We start from the raw sequence: 15442 nt of genomic DNA on the forward strand, positions 1-15442 counted from the left end.
TAACGAAATGATCTGGCATTTTGGAAAATAAATGTATTTGCTGGTTCGAATTGGTCAAATGGCGAAAAATGTTAAGAATTTGTTGATTAGAACTACTCAAAGGGCAAAAAAGTTTATTTTTTTCGCTTTTTCTTATGATCACAATGACTTGGAGAAACTGGGAAATTTGATGCAGTATCTAAAGAAGAGAAAACGACAAACCATTTGCATTAGGTAGATTACGGCCTATCAAGCGGAACTAATTTATCAGAATAGATATATGGTGTAACAAATTTAAGTTTCCATTAGTTTGGTTTCCTGTAATCTTTCCGAATCTCTCCGTCCGTCCCAGTAAGAGGCTTTATGTTTCCCATGTTCACCATAGAAACTTGAAAATCAGTAAAAAAGCCAGTTTGATCATTGCTGTAGAGAGCAACCTGATCTTGAGTAAACGTAGCATCCCTACCGTTAAGTAGTGCCTGATCTGAGTGTAGAAGGCCCTTCGATGCCACTAGATCTTTGAAGTAGTTATTGTCAAATACATTTGAGTTAACAATGTCGAAAGGAGAAAGGTTGCTACTGCCAACGCCATCGTCTCGAGGGCACGTTGCCTGAAGAGATTGGGCAAAAACAGGGTCGATGTTCGATTCCTGGTAGATGCGATTTCTAAATGTGAAGCATTGTGCTTGACCGATTGTATGAGCACCTAATCAAACGGAAAGAAATTTGCAACGTCAAGTAACTTAATTGCTTGTAATATATGTTTCAGAGAAGCACTGGAAAGCAGATATACCTGAAAGGGCAATGAGGTCCTTGACAGACAGTCCTTGTTTTTGAAACGCAATTTGGAGCCCGGAAAACTCCAAGAATGGACTTGGGATGTCTTCGTTCGCAGCTGTTTTGTTTGGGACCCTCGAATCCCTCCTTCCCAGCATTACTTCCCACGATGGACCTCCCAGCTGACAATTTTATTTACAACGAATCCTTTCAGCCATTATTAGGGTAAACTGGATCTTTAAACAAGGGGAGAAATATTTACCTGGAGAACTGAATCACGAGCAGCTATAGCTAAAATGTCTGCACAGGAAACCACTTCTCTGCAAACATTCTCAAGCTGGGTCTTGATATTATCTATCACATCAAAGCCTCTTAATGAATTTTGATTTGGTCTAGCGCCCTTTTCACTTTCAAAATTTGGATTGTCATCCAGTAGTACAGAGGCATCGCAGCCCTGCAATGATAATCAATTAAAAAGCCAACAAACTTAGTTTGCATAGATTTATTTTTTAATAAATGAGAAACTAAAAATGAAAGGAAAAGAATGAAAGATAGTTTCAAATTCTTACATTGACGAAACAGTCGTGGAAGTGAAGGCGCAGTAACGACGCACCCATTCGTTTGTCTTCGTTTACGGCTTGCTGTACTATGTTATTCACGATTGATAGTGCTTGCGGGCATGAGTTGGCGTAAAAGGTTGAAGAGAGCTGCCCATAAACCGTGACACACAAGAGAAAAGTAGTGCATGCAAAGCTTCTTGTCAGCATTGTAAGAGAAGCCATTTTCGCTCTCAACAGCCCAGCGGATTGAAACTTTTGGATTAACGAGAAAAGTGAATACGATGTGTTATATAATAGTGGATGCAGAATTTATATATCGCGCATTATGATTGCTATATTGTGGTAAAACAAACGCATTTGACCAGACTTCCAAGGATGTTCCGCGTACTCCGTTCGGTGAATGGCCATTCTGTTTTGCAACAGATTCCGTGTATGTTAGCAATTGTACCTATGTTTGACGAAACACTTGTGGAAGCAGTTGTTCCAACTGTACATATACGTTGTTTTTCAAAGAGTGTGGCTATTATAGTTGAACTCCTTGTTGGGTTGGGTAGACTATAGCTTCACGTTTTTATGATATTATTGAATAATTAGATTGTAAGATGAAGTGAAACATTAATGTAGTTTGTTAATATATATTTTTAATAAATATATTAATAATGGAATGGTAGAAAATTAGATAAAGAATAGTATCATTTGGGGGTAAAAGTCAAAGAGACTTTTTTACAAATCTCTAATGTTAAGAATAAAAAAACATACGAATGCTGTAAATTATAAAAGAATTGACTAGAAAGGTCAAATGAAATCATTATGTAGGAGCTAAAGAAACTACAAAAATTGAAAAGAAGATAGGGACACCCAATCTTATGCCCTTCCATGCATAATTAACACAAAGGCTCTTTTGACTAAACAAATTGTAATAGCTTTCTATTCTCTAGAGATATGAACAATAAAAGAAAATTATAAATTTTTTGGAAGGCAAAGAATCTATTTAACATAAGATGTCAAACTCCAAGAAGACTCTTGAAGCTTTCTACTATTTATAAGTAAGCTCATGATCATAGAAGGAATTTGACAAATTGTATTCTTCTAATATAACTTAGATGATTTCTCAAGAGCCACAAGTTGTGGCCAAGCCTCAACTAATTATTAGTATCTATTTTCTTTTGAATGAGTTGTAGACTAAGTTTTTACTAGTGTATTAGAATTTAGATGAGTGGATTTCAAATTTTTTATTTACAAAAATAGGGAAAAATGAGGTCCACTCAAATAACAAGAATTCTATTGGTACATGTCATTTATCAAACTTAGCTAGTAAAATATGATTAGATTGAGGTATGCTAGATGTTTTATGAGACGGGAGGCAAATGTGCTCGGTTAGGGTTTTGAGTTTTGTTTCTCTACAAACTAATCTTTTGCATTTGGCTTGTGCCATACCACATTTACTATGGGACATTTTAGGTTTTTAGGCTATGACCAACATGTGGCCAAGCCTTAGCTAATTATTAGTATCTATTTTCTTTTGAATGAGTTGTAGACTAAGTTTTTACTAGTGTATTAGAATTTAGATGAGTGGATTTCAAATTTTTTATTTACAAAAATAGGGAAAAATGAGGTCCACTCAAATAACAAGAATTCTATTGGTACATGTCATTTATCAAACTCAGCTAGTAAAATATGATTAGATTGAGGTATGCTAGATGTTTTATGAGACAGGAGGCAAATGTGCTCGGTTAGGGTTTTGAGTTTTGTTTCTCTACAAACTAATCTTTTGCATTTGGCTTGTGCCATACCACATTTACTATGGGACATTTTAGGTTTTTAGGCTATGACCAACATCAATCTATTTTTGGATGCATGTATTGGTGCATTTGTAGCTAACATGAATGGATCCTTCAAATACTCAACCTAAAAAACTTGTTTTGAATGTTTTTCAGGAGATTCGACTTCTAATAGTCCCTTGAATGTCATTTTACTTTCTCAAGGCTTTGATTATGAATGTCAATGGCTTGAATAATATACACTTATTAGATATTTTGTTGGGAGGGTCCCCCTTGAAAGCATGCTCCAGGATTGGGTTGCCAAGGCATGGGCCCCTCATGGGATTTACCTTGCTAGTGTCCCATGATCTTTCTATATCCAAGGATAAGAAACTTTAGGTCCCAGTTTGGGTAGAATTTTTAGCTATTCCTCTACCATGTTGGAATTTTTTAATTTTCTATTTCTACTTCCATAAGGAAAGTTTTTTATGCCAAATCAAACCAATTCTATCATGCTCCCCCTCAAAAGAGGGTTTTTGTTGAGGTGGATTTGTCTTGAGATTTAAGGGAGACCATTAACATTCAGATTGGAGGCCTTCACCATTATTAATAGCTTCTCAATCTAAATCTAACTAACACTTATTTCTACTACCAATTGGTGGCTCATAAGATTGACTATTGACCATTGGCAAATCCCGAAGTTAACTTCCCACCAATGGTTGTTGACTCCTCTTGACATGATCTTGAGGTGGTGAAGAATGAAGAAAATTGAGAAGTTTTATTCTTAAGGGCAAGTTATCTTCGAGTAATAGACCTCTTGATGTTTATGTTTGTCAACCTCTAGCGCAAACCCCCTAGTCAGCTTTTATCTTTGCAGCTCCAATTAACAAACTTCACCATTCTTATAGCTCGCCTAGGTGTGCAAAGGAAGGTAAAATTGTTCCACAAAAACATCGGAATGGGTTGCCTTATTTTTAGTCTATAGATTCTTTGTTGAATAACCATTTCTCGTCTCTTGAGGACAAGGATGACATGCAAGAAGGTGATACATGATTTTTTTGTCATGGATTGTATGAGGTGTCACTGATCTTACAAGGAAGGATTTTGTGTGGGATACGCGACAAAATTATATTGGTTTTGATGTTTTTTGTTTGCAGGAAATTAAAATATCCTCTTTCATGATTTTTGTTGCATGTCATTTTATTTGGCTATATGGCCTTGTGTTTTGTTTCCTAGAAGAGGCATGGCGTGGCAGTTTTGTGACTCTAGTTGCTCCACATTGGAATTCCTTCATTATTGACCGTGTGTTTGATCCTAGTCACCAACTAGTGTGGATCCTCATGTTAATCATAAATCATTTCTTTGGGATCATTAATGTTTATGCTCCCAATGATGTTTTTAAATATTTTCTCTTTAGCAATGGATTACAGATTCAATGCCTCCTTCCACTTGGGTCCTATGTGGAGACTTTAATATGGTTGAGGTGGCAGCATATAAAGAAGGATTAGTGTCTTTCCATTGGGCAGCTAGTGAATGAGAGGTGTGGTACTATATGCACAATAAATTGGGACTTTTTTTATCCCAACACTTATCACCACCATCTGCATGTCATCTAGTATACTTGGAGGAATTTTTGTGCAATAAATGACAAATTTGTTAAACATTTTGATCATGCCATAATTTTGGCTCAATCCTTCTTTTCTTTCAAATTTTTTTATGATATGTCGGTGGTCCATCTCCCTGAGATCATCCTATCTATCAACTTCCCCATTAAATTTGCAATTGATGGTCTACGGGCCCAACTCATCCTTTCAGGACCCATTTTTTTTTAAAACCTCTTTGTCGATTCATCATCCTACGGTGGCACATATTGAATAGTTGTGGAATATTGAATATCATCCAACTCGCTAAAATTGATAAGTTGCCTAATGGAATCGTGTTATTCAATGCAGGACACATTTCTTGTGCATTTATCATCAAAAACTTTCTATCTTTATTTGGCGATATTGTGAGGCCACAACCTTTGACCTTCGTCAGGCCAAGGAATCTCATGTTGCCAACCTTGTTTGTACGGATATTGTAATCTAGGTGGCTCAACTTCGTCAACAAATCCAAATTGTTGATGCATACTCAGGACGTGGGGCACAAATTAAAGCTAGAATACACTGGTTAAAAGAGGGAGATCGTGCTTCTAAAGAGTTTTTTCTATGTCTTCAAATACATCACTCTTCCTTGAGTATCGAGAAAACCAAAGAAAATCAAATGATGCTCTTGGAGCTACTAATATTTTATAAGTGTTTGTTCACCATTATGAGCTAGCTTTCACAAGTCAAGCTCCTTCTCCTAAGTGAGATCAAGCCCTTTAGGACCAACTCTGTGTTGTTACCCATCAGCTCTCAAAGGCCGAATATAATTTTCATGAGAAGTTTCTTACCATGGATGACATTAAGGAGGTTGTCAGCTCTATGGTAGTTGATAAGGCTCTCGAGTACGATGAGTTTCCTTGTGAGTTTTATCAAACTCTTTGGCCTTATGTGATTCTCGATCTTGACAAATTCCATCTTAAATCTTTTCATAACCTTTTTTAGGTATCTTATCAATAATGACGCTACTATTAAATTCATTCCCAAACCTAGTGATCTGAAGGAGATTTGCAATTGGCAGGATATTACCTTGTTGAATGTCTCAAACAAAATTATTGCCGAGGCTTTGGATTTGAAAATCCACCATCTTCTACCTCTTATTGTTTTACCAATACAAGAAATATTCATCAATTCTAGATTTATTCTAAATAATATCATTGCGGTTTGGGAAGGTATGGAATGGGCTCATCATTTTGGCTATTCTATTCTTGTTCTCAAGATTGAATTTACCAAAGATTATGATCTCATCAATACCCAAATTAAAGTTGCGGTATTAGAAAGATATTAATATATTTCTTAAGTACCTATGAAGATGAAAATAGATGTTGGAGTTGCACATTAAAAATGATGGCAATTTTTAAATATTTCATAAACACTTTGAAAAATGCATTTTTTAATATTTCTATAATAAAAAACTAATCATAAGATATTCTATTTATTTGTAATAACTCTCAAATTTGGACACCAAGTTTAAAGAAATATAAATAACTTAAATTCATTGTCTTTTGTAGAGGTTGGAAGGAATTGAACAAAAAAGGCTTATTAAAAAACTTTATGATATTTTTATAACTTATTTTTCAATAGATAATAGAAGCTTGAGATTTATTTTAATACATCCATCTCTCTTTCATTGGGCTAAAATTTAATTTTTTTTAAAGCTAACGACTAAAAAACCTTAGAAAAATAGCTGATAGTAAGTGAGAGATCCAAGACATTCAAACTTGTTTTAGATGCCATGGCAATGTGAAGATCATTATCTTTACCTATCAAAACTAACATGGTTACATTTATTTTATAAATTATACTTGGGAATCCAACAAACATGTGTGCCAAATGGTAGTCCATAAGGAAAATTTGCACAAGCAACTTCTATAAATGTAGATCCATCCAAAATTACTGCAAACCCTCCACCATGCTTATCACTCCCTAATGATATTACCACTCCTACAAAATAATATAATAGAACATAACATGAAATATATTTCTTACTTGATAAATTAATTATCCATAACTATTATATCTATAAATTTGGTGCTAATCTTCTTACCGTCATCTTGTACTTTAGCTCTAGGTCGAGCTATAAAAAAGGGCTCTGATGGAATACTTCCTTCAATATACCAACTTTTTTTTACTTGCTTTTCCAAATCAATCTATAGCATTAGTGAAAAAAATATCAATTTCTAAAAAAAAATGGCACTAATTTGTAAAGTAAATAAACTAAAGCGAAATTTACATGTGAGACAAATTAGAGGATGAAATCATTAATGAACTAAAGAAGTAATATATAAACTAAGATTACTTTTATAAGAAAATTGGGAACATTGCAAGGGCATCATATTGTACAACCATATATATAACTCTACATCTTCGCAATGTATTTTGGATTTATGGTGCACACGTCTATTAAACTATCATGTTTCTCTGGAGGCATCACAACATTTAGTTGTCCTATTGCAATTCCATCTAGGGGTATCACGAAGCATCCTATTCTGCTCACAAAAACCAATGTCTCTCAAGATCCTATGTTATCGCACTAATTATGCAAATGAAAGTAATGTCATTTGAATTTATGTTGTAAACAAATTAATACAATTTTTTTCACTATGATTATGCTGACTTGCTATATTAATTAGAGAATATTGTCATGGAATGAATTTAGTTCTGTTGGTATGAATTATATGCTAAAATTACATATGGTAAAATTTTATTACCTTGAATTTATAATAACTTATTCACTAGAGAGGGATCTCAACCCTTATAGTTTTAATATATATATGATGTATGGATCAGTGTTATACTCAAAAAAACTATTATTGACATTTTCTTGACAAGCTCATGCCTTTCTTCATAAGAATTAATTAAGTGCAATGACATAAACATTGGCACTTCAACAGATGTAACCAGTCATAATCATTATGTTAGATAAGCACATTAATATTTTTATCCACTATTAAAGAAAACATGTAATGTGGTGCATAGGCACTCAAAGGTGTGATAGAACATATGTTTGAATGCAACATCATCTGTTGCCTTGAAGTTTTCTTGTTTAGTTCCTAGATGGATATGGTAGGTCCAATGCTACCATTTCTTGTAATAAGCCCTAAGGCTCCAAAGTTCTATACTTGGTCACAATCCTTGAAAGGGTATTTTATGTATGTTTTTGTTTTCTAGGGCTCCTAGAGGTGTTGTGTTTCCAATTTTTAACCTTCCATATGAAGCCAAGTGTGTGATGTCATAATATGTCAAAAGCTGCTATGTTGTCATGAGCAATTATTGAAACTTTTTGAGTTGTAGTTGCCCAACAACTAGTTGGTTGCATTTTGTACATTGGGAAGTCATTAGAAGGATTTGTTAGACTTATTTAAGCCTGAGGAATGATTTCCAAAGGTTACATTAAGGCTTTGACTGAAATTTATGCTTCCTATCAATTTGAAATTATAATTTTAACTACATTTTCTTGGGTTCTTGGTCTTAGTACAGATTTGTACGGACTTTTGGAAGATCTAATCTCTTGAATCAAGTGTATCAGTGAATCACCTCTAATTTGAAGTTTTTTTGAGTTCTTGAAGTTCTGTGGTTGAGGAGTAGTTGATTTTTCTTCCTCGCTGCTTGGTAAAACCCTCAAAACTAGAGTTTGGATGCAAAAGGAGTCCCTATTCAACATTCCTCTATGCTAAAGGTCTCAAACCCTAAGTAATATTGGATTTCCACGTATAATAATCATTTTCCCTAGTTTTGGGAGCAGAAGATCTCGCTTTCTAGTTCTGGAGTGATGTCCTAGACTTGACATCTTCCATGTGGCAAGTCTATGTTGTGAAGGAATGAATGAATCCTTGGGACAGAGGACACAATGGTGGTAAGAGTGTTCATGGGAAGGACCCTTAGGCATGTCCAGACCCTCTCCAAGATCCCTGACTTCCTCTCCATCCAACTGGTGAAGGTTTTGAGGTCTAAACCTTTATACCGTCTAGTTAGACCAAAAATAGTCCCAATAGGGTTTGAAAACTTGCACTCAAAAACTAGATGCAAAAGTTCAAAATATATTATAATGCCCAAAAGGGTACTCGAATATCAATTTTTTTGGGGGGGTTGTTCAGGCAGTGTGATAGGGAAAGTGGGAAAAGTACAAATGGAGGGCTAATTTCTTGTAGCCCTATTTCCTATGTCCATAATGGTAAATTCACAAAGGGATTGTAAATACCTATCAAAGGGGTCACAATCAATGCAAAATACCATATAAAACATGTACAAACACTCACATAAGATAGATTTCACCATTTTATCAAAAGGTCATGTTGGCAAAGGGTTTGGGGGTTGTGAGGTGTTTTGGTTTAAGGGTTGAGTATTTAGGAGTAGGAGTCTCCTAGAGAAACTAATTTGTCCTGAGAAGGTTAATCCTTGGGAAGGATCAAGGAAAGGCTTGATAATCTTTGGAAGGTTGGAAAGGTTAGACAATTGGATGGTGCCAAGTGTTGACCCCTAAAGGAGAAAACAAGAAATTTACCCAATACCACCATACCCTCTGCATCATAGTGGTATCAAATCTATACCAATGGTGGAATAGTGTATGTCAAACTCAAAATTTAGAGGAGAGGCTAATACAATGCCTCCCAAGGCAATGAACCCAGAGGCCATCAAGAAGATGGTAGAGGAGTTGCCTAAAGAGAAACTCAAAGAGACCGGACAAACCAAGGGAAAGGACAAAGCTTGTGATGGTGAATTAGAGGAGGAGAATGAAGAGCAGGAGGCCATCCCTCATAATATGGCACCTCATCAAAATATGTTCTTGGATGCTTTGAAATCAATAAACAAGGACAATTTTGAAAGTTTACCTATTTATAGTTGTAGCTTGAATGAGGAAGAGGTACTTAAATGGATAGAAGCACTCAATAACCACTTTGAGTACAAAGAGGTTCTAAAGGAGAAAATACTGAGTTTGGAAAAGTCAAGACTCAAGGGGTCTGCCTTGATGTGGTGGACAGTGTTGTAGGAAGAAAGGATGAACATAGGGAAGAAGAAGATATCGTCTTATGAGAGGATGGAGAGAAAAATCGAAGACCAATTTATACCAATAGACTATGAGGTTCAGATGTACAAGAAGCTGCAAAATCTCAGACAAAGGGAGTTGGATGTGAATACATATACTGAAGAATTTCATAAACTAAGTCTTAGGTCCAAGAAGCATGAAGAAGAGGTGGAGAAGGTGGCTAGATACCAGAATGAGTTAAGGAAAAACATCCAAGATGAGATCAGCATTATGGCTCCAGGCACTATGCACATGTCATGTCCCATAACAAATGTACAGAATACAAACATTTTTAATATAATCTCTGTTAAGATTACAGATTTTTTTTATTAATCCATTATTGAACTAATTTAATGATGACGTAGTTAATTTGATTGATTGTTATTCTTACTAAATAATTATTAATGTCTATTATAAAAGATGATTAATAACAAAGGTAAAAATGCATCATTTGCTAACAAAGGCATATTAGGAAAAGACGTGACTGAAGAAAAGCCACACATCTTTCTGAAGAGTCGTGACCCAGCAGCATGACTCATGAAGGATTACATATATATATTGGGTTTTGGTGAATTAGGGGGAGGATACGGAAAAGGAAGAAAGAGAATTGAATATTGCGGGAGTGAAACTAATCGTAGTTTTGATTCATCAGACAACAAGACAATCACCCCAGGTATGTTGCCATACTCAGAAATTGTGCCTAATGGTTTTGAAAAAATGTTTGTAAATTGCACAGTAACTAGATGCCCGGGTGTAATATGCAATGGGTAGTTGGCATTAGTCAGTTTCATGTGTTCTGATAATAGACTGTAAACATCTATCAGTTAAACTCGTACAACACTGTAAATGCAATTATTTATATGTTTGACAGAGCTGTGTATCTATTTTTATTAAAATGACATATATGTATTTATGAGTATAAGCTGATAAGTTTTAATGGTTATAACAGAAATAAAACTGATGAGGAATAGGAAGTAACCATCTTCCCCACTACGTCTAACTCTATGGTATATTCAGATATTCATAAATAGGTTATTAATAAAGTCAAACCCCAAAATGGCTTAAGGGCACTCTCTAATGACTTCGTTTTCTCATCATCTGGTATAATGTATAAAATTATATATATTATATATATAGGGTAAAATGTACTGCTAGAATAATAACAAATTAGTTATATGTTTGAATCAAAACATACTGCATTATTTTGTGTCAATAACAGTAAATAGTAAAGATGAATCTATATTTAAATTCACTTAAAATTCCAGGAAAGTAGAGAGATTGGGAGAGGAGGATGATGTCTGTCTCAGTTGTTTACCTATTGATCCATGTAAGATCAGTAGGCCAGTAGGGCATATGACCGCTACTGGGCTTGAGACTGACAACCTTTAAGCCCCTCTACAGTCTGATAGTACCCTGGCTTAATTAATTTAAAGGTGGGACAAGGAATGAATTGCGGGGATAAGTCCCACACCACTAATAGTAAGCCAAAGGGGCATCATGACTGCCTTTGGATCCAGAATGGGATGGATGGGCTAACCGGATCATTCCCTGTGCTACCAACTATGGTTATTAAGACAAAAATGTTATAAATCATATAAATTACAATTGAATAAACCTTGTTTCCGCTACATCTGTATAATCTGTAAAAAGTAATTTTTGTACATTTTAATGTGATATTTCTTTTTATATGAGCAATGATTTCATTTCTGATTTATTTTTTCTATCTTTATCCCAGGTAGATATATTGATACTTATATAACTAGTAAGGGACATTACAAGTGGTATCAGAGCATATCTCCTGCCACCCTGTAGAAATTGTTAATGCATAGACGCAGTAGTAAAATGAGTGACCAACTGAGCAATGACATTAGGGCATTCATGGAGCAAAATGAGAAAACCAATTAGTTGATCCTACAAACACTCCAAACCCTAAGCAACAATAATTCCAGAGCTACCGAAAATAATGGTAGGGACACCAACTCTCATCATTCCAAAAATAATCAAGGGAATGATAGTGCAAATACAAAACCCACAAAACTGTTATTTTTACCTAGAGAAGAGTTCAGGGAAGAAGAAAATCATTCCCCTTTGGATAATGTAGATGAGATATTAGGAGCATATACAAACTTAGACCCATAACTAAAAGCAAATGTGTCATTTAGAGATTACCATGAGGCCAAAACAAGGGTTATTCCCCAAGCTAAAAGGCCAAGGTATGGAAATAAAGACCTTAGGGAAAGAATCAGCAAAATCACCCTTCCCAATTTTGATGGGTCGGGAAAATTTTCTGCCAGATCATGGATCCAAAAACTTGATACCTATCTTTCCCTCAGCCCTATGACAGAAGAAAATGCAATCCAATTTGCAGTATTACATCTCACAGGAGCTGCCCATGATTGGTGGCAGCACGGTCTTGTCACCCTAGGTCACCAACATATCAATTCCTATGAAGAATTCACTAAGAAAATCATCAAAAGGTTTGGTCAAAAACATCCACAATGGTACTTTAAGGAGCTGACCCGGTTAAAACAAGAAGGGACTGTGGAAGAATTTGCCACTGAATTTCAAGGGTTAGCAGTGATGGTACCAGAAATTTCTCAAGAGAGGCTCACTTACCTCTTTGTGGAAGGACTAAAAGACTCAATCCGTAGTATAGTAGGTGCTATGGAACCAATCAGTCTAGAAGAAGCAATTTTGAAAGCAAAAAAATTTGATGCCCCCTCATCCAAAGAGAAACCTAAGAATCTCCAATCTAATACAAAAAGCCAGCATAAAGGAGAAAATCCCAAGAAAGATCATTATAATGAAAAGCCTTGCTTCAGATGTAAGGAACCATGGGAAAAAAATCATCATTGTAAAAAAATACAAGCACATCGCTTGGAAAGGGAGTTAACAGATGAAATAGAAGAAAATTCACAAAAATGGGCAAAACTTGATGTTACTGAACTTGTCACTCTAGCAACCATCTCACAAAATTCAGAACATAGACCCCTTAGACTGAAGGGCACTCTTCAAGGACAAAGGGTAGTTGCTTTGGTGGATAGTGGCGCCTCCCACAACTTTATCAGCAAAGAACTAGTGGCTAGAAGGAAGTTAAAAACTCAAGAGTTTGAAGGATTCCAAGTAGCATTGGCCAATGGGTTCATAGCTCCTTGTAGACAACTCATTCCCCAAATGGAGCTCAACATGGGGAATCACACAATCAAGGGTGACTTCTATGTAGTTACCCTTGACAATGATGCCATTTTAGGTAGACCATGGATCCACTCATTAGGCCGCTTCATTATGGATCTCCCAAACATGGAAATTTGTTTTCAGCACAATGGAAGGGAGGTCACCCTAAAGGGGTTGCCGGATGGAACAACTAAAGTGATAACATGTAAAAAAATGGAAAAGATTCTTAGACATGGGCAAGGGGAATGGGTTGCTCGATGTCTGGTCTTAGATCAACTAGCCCCACATGACAAGGTGATTCATATTGACATCCAACCAATTTTAAGAACACACAAGAAGGTCTTTGAGGATATTCCAGTAGGACTCCCTCCTAGCTGAGGTTTTGAACACTCAATTGAGTTAGAAGAGGGTGCTAAACCAGTAATCACCACACCATATAGACATACTTATAAATTTAAGGTAGAAATTGAGAAAACCATCAAAGAATTATTGGAGATGGGTCATATACAGCCAAGTTCAAGTCCCTTTGCCTCGTCCGTAGTATTGGTGAAAAAGAAGGATGGGACAATGAGAATGTGTGCGGATTATAGGGCACTGAATAAGAAAACTATAAAAAATAGATACCCTATTCCCCGAACTGATGAATTGCTGGATGAACTTCATGGAGCCGAATATTTCTCAAAAATTGACTTAAGGTTAGGACATCATCAAATAAGAATGAGGAAAGAAGATGTGCCAAAAACTACTTTTCATTGTCACTATGGGCATTTCGAATTCTTGGTGCTACCATTTGGCCTCACAAATGCCCCAGCAATGTTCCAATCTTGCATGAATCACACTTTTCGCAAATTCCTAAGGAAATGTTTACTTGTGTTTTTCGATGACCTCCTTATTTACAGTCAAACATGGGAGGAACACCTACAACACATCGAGGAGGTATTGAGTATTCTTGAATCAGAATCATTGTATGCCAAAGCCTCCAAGTGTGAGTTTGGCTTAGAATAAATTCTTTATCTTGGTCACAAAATTAACTCCCAAGGAGTCAGTGTTGATAAGGAGAAAATCAAAGCCATCAAAGAGTGGCCAAAACCAAGGAGTTTGACCCAATTAAGAGGATTTGTTGGGTTATGCAGCTACTATAGGAGATTTGTTAAAGGGTTCTCTAAAATAGCAGCACCTCTCATAGATTTGACAAAAAAAGGGGCTTTCTCATGGAGTGAAATATTGCAGCAAGCCTTTGAAACACTTAAGGAGGCAATGAGTTCATGTCTGGTCCTAGCAATTCCGGATTTCACCCAACCCTTTGAGTTACAATGTGATGCTTTGGGTGATGGAATAGGGGTAGTTCTCATGCAAAGCAAGCACCCTATTGGCTTTGAAAGCCGTAAATTATCAGAGAAAGAAAAACACTACTCCATCTACAATAAGGAAATGCTAGCTATTATGCATGCTTTTTCAAAGTTCAGACAGTACCTAGTCGAAGGAAAATTCAATGTAAAGACGAACCACAATAATCTCAAATTATTCATGAACCAAAAGGATCTTAATGACCGCCAATAGAAATGGGTGAGCAAAATTAAGCATATGATTTTGATATAGAATATGTGAAGGGAGCAAGGAATGTGGTAGTTGATGCTTTATCTAGATGGTCCTATTTGAATACTCTAACCAGCATTACTGGGGATTGGAAATCCCAAATCACAGTAGAATATGCAAAAGATTCTTTAGCTACTGAAATAATGGAAGGGAATTTGCCAAGTGAGGATTACAGGGTGATGGAAGAATTGATCTTCTATAAAAATAGGATTTTCCTTGCATCAAATTCCAAATTCAAGGGAACAATCTTAAAGGAATATCATGATAATCCCTTGGCAGGGCACCAAGGCTATTATAAAACATACAAGCAAATAAGAGAAAAATTTTCATGGAAGGGACTCAAGCGAGATGTTTTAAGGTATGTTCAGGAATGCATGACCTGTCAAAAGAATAAATTGGAACAAACACACCCGGCCAGGCTCTTACAACCATTGCCCATTCCTAATAACAAATGGGAAAGTATTTCTATGGATTTTATTACCGGCCTACCCAGAGTTCAGGGAAAAGATTGCATTTATGTGGTGGTAGACCGATTAACCAAATATGCCCATTTTTTTGCCATTTCCACTAAGTATCGAGCACACCAAGTAGCTGAAGTTTTCTTCCAAGAAGTATTTTGATTACATGGGTTACCAAAGAATATTGTAAGTGATCATGATAGCCACTTCCTCAGTCAGTTTTGGCAAGAATTGTTCAGATTAGCAAGGACAACCCTCACCCCCAGTACTAGTTATCATCCCCAGACAGATGGGCAAACTGAAATAGTAAATAAATGGCTAGAAGGATATTTGAGGAATTATGTTACAAATCAGCAAAATTCATGGATTAAGTGGTTGCATTTAGGGGAATATTGTTACAATATAACCTATCATATGTCTATTGGCATGAGCCCCTTTAAGGCTCTCTACGGATATGACACAATGACTT

At 35.9% G+C, this 15442-nt stretch overlaps 1 protein-coding gene across 1 annotated transcript; it reads right to left on the reverse strand.

Annotated features, from left to right (window-relative positions):
- Window positions 1–284: 284 nt before the first annotated feature.
- LOC131045660 (cationic peroxidase 1-like) lies at window positions 285–1538 on the reverse strand. Its single transcript, XM_057979264.2, has 4 exons — window positions 1326–1538; window positions 1019–1210; window positions 773–938; window positions 285–685 (listed from the first exon to the last, which is right to left on the reverse strand). The coding sequence occupies exons 1-4, from the start codon at window positions 1536–1538 to the stop codon at window positions 285–287; spliced, it is 972 nt and encodes a 323-aa protein (XP_057835247.2).
- Window positions 1539–15442: the final 13904 nt, after the last annotated feature.

The sequence above is a fragment of the Cryptomeria japonica genome, chromosome 3 (genome assembly GCF_030272615.1).
Source record: "Cryptomeria japonica chromosome 3, Sugi_1.0, whole genome shotgun sequence".
Lineage (NCBI taxonomy): Eukaryota > Viridiplantae > Streptophyta > Pinopsida > Cupressales > Cupressaceae > Cryptomeria > Cryptomeria japonica.